This window comes from Atta cephalotes (genome assembly GCF_000143395.1).
Source record: "Atta cephalotes unplaced genomic scaffold scaffold00003, whole genome shotgun sequence".
Lineage (NCBI taxonomy): Eukaryota > Metazoa > Arthropoda > Insecta > Hymenoptera > Formicidae > Atta > Atta cephalotes.
Window position 1 is genome coordinate 5,488,943 of NW_012130067.1, and position 7,307 is coordinate 5,496,249.

General features: G+C 35.0%; 2 protein-coding genes across 2 annotated transcripts in view; one reads left to right on the forward strand and one right to left on the reverse strand.

The window, feature by feature from the left end:
* Nucleotides 1-2,157: 2,157 nt before the first annotated feature.
* On the reverse strand, nucleotides 2,158-4,173 carry LOC105625591 (cytochrome c oxidase subunit 6C). Its single transcript, XM_012206914.1, has 3 exons — nucleotides 4,067-4,173; nucleotides 3,068-3,228; nucleotides 2,158-2,350 (listed from the first exon to the last, which is right to left on the reverse strand). Exons 2-3 carry the CDS (start codon nucleotides 3,226-3,228, stop codon nucleotides 2,272-2,274), a joined length of 240 nt encoding a protein of 79 aa, XP_012062304.1. The 5' UTR covers nucleotides 4,067-4,173; the 3' UTR covers nucleotides 2,158-2,271.
* Nucleotides 4,174-6,375: 2,202 nt separating this feature from the next.
* Nucleotides 6,376-7,307, forward strand: part of LOC105625592 — a 3,805-nt gene continuing 2,873 nt past the window's right edge. The window contains exons 1-3 of the mRNA XM_012206915.1: nucleotides 6,376-6,516; nucleotides 6,597-6,836; nucleotides 6,911-7,150. Coding sequence (XP_012062305.1) covers nucleotides 6,376-6,516; nucleotides 6,597-6,836; nucleotides 6,911-7,150 — 621 coding nt within the window. The remainder of the gene's footprint in view (nucleotides 6,517-6,596; nucleotides 6,837-6,910; nucleotides 7,151-7,307) is intronic.

The following is a 7,307-nucleotide window of genomic DNA, read 5'->3' on the forward strand; positions in this document are numbered from 1 at the left end:
CCATGTACAGATAGAAGAAAAAAAAATTAAAACCTTAGGTCGACATATCATATAGGCCACGTATGTATACTAGACTCTCTCTTTCTTCTCTCTCTCTCTCTCTCTCTCTCTCTCTCTCACACACACACACACACACACACACAAAACGCGCGCGCGTGCACGCACACACATGCGCGCGCGCGCGCGCGCACACACACACACACACACACATCTATACAATATCATCATTTTTAATCATATTTAAATGGCAATTAAATGATATTTCGCATTACGATTTCAGTTTTAAATAAATTTCACATAAAAATCAAGTGCGGGAGGAGGGGGAAGTTTGCAGACGAAGATTATGTATCAAGCAGAGATAATTAATTCAATGACAAAATGAGAGGAGAGAGTGTCGTCGATTGGGAAAAGCCGTATTATTCGCCGTAGAATCGATAGGAGGTTGGCCGCGCGAGAACGGCGAGAAAATGACAAAAACACACACAGACACATATACACACATATATACGCAGCACACACACACACACATACACACACATACACACACATACACACGTATACGGGCGCATAAACAAAAAGTGAGGCCCGCTAGGCTACAAGTTACTAGGTTATAATTCGTGCTCGATTTCCGGGAGGCACAGGCACGAGCACGGGCGATTACCGCGAGGAGCGAGGTCCGCGTCGAGCGCCCGGCCCAGCGGCGCGGTCGTCCAGGTCGTTACACGCGCCACAGACCTCGGTTCGACCCCGCGGGAACGTGGTCCGTCTGAGCCGTACGTGTGTATGGGGCAATTAAAATCCTCTGGTGCACGAGCGGCCGCGGGGGCACCGTGCGCGCGAATAACGTCGCGAAATAGGTTATAGAGCGCATTTTTTCGACTGGGCGCGAAATGCGGACGGGCGGATCGACGGGGATCGACTGTTACGCGATGCGGGATGCGCGTCCCGACGTTCGCCGTAATGATTTTCGACGAAATACGGCATCCAGACCGTCGGGACATCGGGGGGCCACCATTTTGTCCGTCGGGGGAGGTGTACGTGAAGTGGGCTCAAGCATGCTCAAGATAGCCCGTCAAAAGTCGGGGGAATTATTTCCCTTCCTGGGGCCCCACGTCCTCGGACGTGGACGTAATCGTACGACGGACGACACGCGGCCGGGCACGGAGAAGGTATTCGCGCCCGCCGACGGCCGCGGCTCGGCCAGCGAGCCTCACTCCAGTCGTCGCGCAGCGCCGATTTGATACCGTATGAACACAGGAAAATTTCAACGTTACCCCATTTCTTTCCGACACTGTCCGGGATTTTACGCGTCCGTACAGCACGGAGGCACACCGCCCGGGCACTGGTCTTAACCTAAAACACACGGCGCGGACCCTACTTCACACTCGGCACACAGCGCGCGGCAGGGATCGCGAAAAAACTCGACATAATCGCTAATATAAAGAGACAAGTCATAAAACGCCATGAACAATAACAAGGTGCCGCCATTTGCAATGCGAGCAACTGACATGCGCAAATCAATCGCGCGGAGCATGCTGGGTACTTTCCGGACGGGGCGCCATCTTAGCTAAGATGTATATACATGTCTCCTAACCTCGAATCCTCGCCTCGCTACTCGCGTCGTCGCGTCCCGATATTCCCGATAACGACGCTCGCGATGCTCCGTCGCTTCCGAATTGTTCCGGATGTCTTGCGTTCTCTTCTACTAGAGACGCGAGACATTATCGAGAGCCTCACTACTACTCTTGCTATATCAATATCTTTTCTATGCGATGTTATATTTGCATGTATCGAGCGTGTAAAAATCGTATTTTTTACACTAATTAGATAAAAAAAAATGTTTAAATCATCAAGGTTGTTGCAAAGCTGCAATTTAAATTGAATGATAAATTTGAATACTGAATATGTATCGTTACGCGTAGCCAAGTCAGAAAATAGATACATAAATGTTACAAGAAAAATTGCAATTGCTCATTAAATACAAGTACAATAATACAAAACCAATTGTGTAATCGATAAGACGATCTTCAGAAAAACATATATTTTTTACATTAAATTCAATTATTTTATGCAACAAATATGGACAATCCGGAATATAAATTTAACAATTAACTAAATCGATTATGGAGATCAATGTGCAGTCAATAAGAAATTTAGTATACTTTGTTGAATTTATTTATTATACATATACTGATATAATATATAATCCTGAAAAAGATTATCTTATTTTCGCTTTCTCAAGCTTTTCTTCTATCATTTGTACGCATAAATTTACTTCTTTTGAGGAATATAGGACTGCATGAGACCAGCCTCATTCATTATCTTCAGTTGTTTCTCTGCATCATAGGTTCTGCAAAACAACAAAATTACAAACTTACTTATGTCTATTTCTATCAACGTAGACTAACTTTAATCTCGATTCAACTAATTCTTCATCTAATTTTTTAATTCTAATTCTTAGAATTAAAAAAAATTAATTGAACCGAAAAATTAAAATTAATTTTTTTATTAGCGAAAATCGACCTACTTCTATCAATGTAGATTAATTTAGTTTATGTTTCATCTTTTTTAGTTCTAAGAATTAGATCAAGTTCTATCAATGTAAGATTGATATTATTTCAGTTTAACTTACTGTTTATTTTTTTCTAATTTCTTAAAATTAGAAAAAGATAAAGAATAAAAATTAAGCTGAAATTAAAGTTAATTTCCATTGATAGGAATGAACATTAGACCATTATATAATATGAATTAATATATATATATATATATATATATATATATATAATATAGTTAATACAGAATAATTATAAAAATATGTAATTAGAAAAAGTAAATTAATCTGAAACTAATGTCTTAGATTGATTTACTTTCTATCCTTTTCTTAAAACTAGAAGCTAAAAAGTAAATTAAACCAAGATTAAATTTAATCTACATTAGTAGAAGTGGACATTAGAGACTTTAAGTATATAAAGATATATGAAGATTATGTATAAATGTAATAATCGTGGCATTAGAATGAGATTAAAATAAGTAATGGCAGTATTTTAGGAAAGATATTTGTACATACTTGTAAAATTCGGCATATCTTCGTTTTCTCTTATCAGCAATAAGAATCTTAACCGCCATTGCCCCAGTGATGCTAATTGTCATCATTAGTACAAGATTCCTTTTGATCTGTGCCGTGAGGAAATTACGAAGTCGTGGTTTTGCTAGACATTGAGTAGACATCTGAAATCCACAAAATTTATATTATAAAACTTCTGTTTTATTCATCCATTTATAGATAAATGCTATTAATGGAAATTTTTAATCAGTTTGATTTTTAGATATAAAGACAAATATTTATGATAAATTTGATTCATACTACTAAATTTAATACATCTTAAAGGCTGCTTTATGTAAAGTATCTAAATGCAGTAGCATAATACAATTAATTTTGGTTAAAAATGAATAAAATAATATATGTATATTCTGTTAAAAAACGTCATAATAATATTATTGTATTTAAGTTTAAAATATTTATGTGCTTTAATTTTGCTGATTTTATGACAGCTTTAGTATTAATTTAATGTAATGCAAGTGACTGAATCATTATTAGATTTAAATAATAACGATTCAATCACTTGCATTACATTAAATTAGTATTAAAACTGTCATAAAGAGTTTAAATTGTTTAAAAAAATTGTTTAAATGATAAGATTTAAATGATAAACATTTAGATATCAAGACTATATATATCAAGACAAAGCTATCGAAAATGCCATTAAATTTCTTTATTGTCATTAAATTTTTTTATATGAATTTGTGTGAAAGATGCTTTTCGATCCTCGGAGATAATTGAAGTATCTCTGAGGTTCACAGGAACATATACAAATATCAATCATGCATCTGTGACAGAAATATAGAGGTTTATACGTGTTTTAATCAATATAGGATTTTATGATACGAGATAATTTAACATTATATAACGTTTCATTAACATATACTTAGCGGCTTATTTTTTTCGAGGGGACTGTTTTGCATGGATCGTAGGACAAAGCAACTTTATGGGAAGAATATATCTTGCCTTGAATGATCTTGCTCGCGTCCGTTGCTGTCAAGCTAGATGTAATAAAGAATATTGTGAAAATTTAGGCAGTTATCGACTATCGGCTACAATACTCGATAAAATAATGTCGATTCGTTCGAGTGAAGTCTCTTGGATCTGTTTTCAGAACGCGACTAAAATCTTTAAGCGAAATACACATCAAAACACGAACATTGATTGACGATTTCCGAGAAAGCTTTGCGTTCATTGGACATCGCGTACGTCTTTCTGTTTTGTGGATTATTCCTTCTCATTGCGTTTCCTTTGTGGCCTTTTTGCGTTGGAAATAAAATTAAACTATAATGATATATGGTGAGTGCTGTAAAGAAAAAGAGAAGAATAAAAGATGAACTTAAGAAACAAGAAGTCTATCTCAAGAAACTTTTTCTTATAGATGAAAATATCTTCTATAAATAATATATATTAGTAATTTTCTTAGCAATTTATTGGCGATTGATTGTAAACGTTGTGAATATATTAGGTCAATATTGTGCCGATAAATATATTGTTAAGGTTTGTTTAAAGTATTCAAATAAATATTCAGATTTCTCTCTCACTAAGGGCAATTTCGATGATCAAATTTTGATTTAATTTAATCGGAATTGTCGAAGAAAAATATCGATATATAGTCTCAAATAGCACAGAGAGTTCAAAGAGAATTCAGTCTGAATTTATTTATTTTTAGATGTAAAAAGAATTCTTTTTCTGAAAAATTCTGAAAAAAATTCCTTTTGCATCTGAAAATGAACTCAGAATTGATACAAATGAATTCTTTTTGAATTCTCTGTGCATCTAGCTGGAGTTTGAGTTCTTAATCTTTTTAATACAAATTTAATAGTTTTAGTCGTGTTATTAATTAATTTATATAATATATATTTATATAATATATTAATTAAAAATAGATTATTAATAGATTATTAATTGGAGTTTGGTCCAAGTTATCCTAATTTAATCAGTGATTAATATTGATAAAATTAAAACAATTAACAATTTTCTAGTTTTCCACAAATAATCTCTGTATAACTATATGATAGATTCCTAATCTGATAATTTTTTTTCATATGATAAACAATTTAAGGAATTAATATTTCTATTCATGTTAACTAAACAATATACAAGTACACTTACAAGTAACAATATACAAATACAAGTACACTTGATAAGTTAATCAGGCTGATTAAATTGTAGTTTGGTCTGGTTGACCATTAATCAATCAAACTCTAAAAAAAATGAGGAATGTCGAGAAAGAAAGAAAGAAAGGAGAGAACGAACAAAGAGGAGAGAGAGAGAGAGAGAGAGAGAGAAAGAGAGAAGGAGGGGGAGAGAGAGAACGCGATTTTCATTGGTGGAATCTGGACAAATCAAGCAACTCGTGGCGTTATTCTGGGAATTGGATGAAATTCTCGAAAATTCGTCATTAAGGGGATTTCGATTATCTATAATGAGGGGTGCAGGGAGAGGTTCTTTCATTGTCCAACGTGATAGTTTCGATAAGGTTTTGTCATGAACTTTTCGTCCTCGCGAATGATGCTTGGCGGATTACGTTTCCGTTGACGTCGAAAGTCAACGCGTAGTAATTCGCGTGTGATGGCAGCGTTGCGTTGCGCAGAAGAGACAGCTGACTAATGTGATGGTCTGAGAACTCGCGTCCTCGCGTCCTTGCCGTCCTTGATTCCTACGTACATCTGTACTCACTTTGCACTTGCGAGACCTACATAACGCACGTAGACACGCTGGATCGAGCAAACGGTCAGTTGACAAGCTAAAAGGACGATTCCTTTCCCACTCAGTGGTGTTATTTTCCCTGAAAAGTGTGTGTCATTGTTCGTTTAAAGTACATTGTTTCGTCCGGGATAAATCTAGATATACGATATCTGGGAATCGATATCGCTTTCGCTCGAATTTGTCCCGCGGAGGATAGATATTTTGCTTAATTAACGTATGTATTGCACACACGAATGGTATAATCAATATGATGATTGACTTGTTAATTAAAATGAATTATTCCGTGCATGACTAATTTGCTTTGTTGTTTGCCAAGTTGCACAGATGTTATGTATTTTTCATTTTCAAAATGTTAATTAAAATCGTTCCCTAATGATTCTTTGAATTTAAAAAGATCTTTATATAAATTGTGTTTTTATATAAATTTTTAAAAATAGAAATTTTTATTTGTCATTTGCATATTAATCAAGTGTCTGGTGTCGGAACAATACCTGAGATAAATTATTTGCATTTCAATACAGTTTTCTAGAGGGCTGCACTGAAGCAGTCTGTATCTACCGATCATGGAACAGGTGATCGCGTTGAGTACACAAAATCCATTGTCATTACTAGTTAAATTTGGTATGATGGCCTGGAACAACAGCTGTGGAAATGATAACTGTTCTGGCCATGGGGAATGCCATAACGGGACCTGTCTATGCGAGGTATTACTATTATTGACTATTATCCCAAATTGTTCTGAGATAATAACTTTTTAATTATTTTTTTAATTATTTCGTTTCAGATTCAGTTTGATGGGCCAGAATGCCATATCCCAAATCTGAGTTACTATATCGCATTTGCATCGATTTTTTTCGTACTGGCTTTCATTTGTTTGATACAACTTGTCATGTGCATCATTGCTGAGTGGCAAAGAATGAAGGCACCATCATTTCTAAGAGCATGCAGAGTAACCACTCAAAAAGTGTTGTACTTTGTAGTTTTTCTTGCATCGATCATACGAGGGGCATACTTTACCTCACCTGTATGTAAACAAGTATTTTGTTTGAAAATGTTTTTCATTTACTATTTTAATTACATGCTCTTAATTTTTTATAGACTGCTTTCAAGGAAGGTTGGTCTAGGAGTTTGCTGTCAGCATATTATCCATTGCTCTTGAGTGGATCATCGTTGCTCGTTTGTTTTTGGGCTGAAGTGTTTCATCTAAGAGATATTCGTTGGGACAAACCTCAATTTTTGTCAAAATCTTTTCTGGCCTTTGTTGTATTCAATATATTAACATATTCCCTCTTATTTGCGGAATTCATCACGGCTCGGACTTATTCACAAGTAGATCGAGTATGTATCAGAAAAATGGGAAATATATAAATGTAACAGTAATATAATAGTAATTTATGTATATTAATATCATTTTACTAATTTGCATGTGTGTGTTGGTGTGTGTATATATATATATATATATATATATATATATATATATAAATAATATATATAT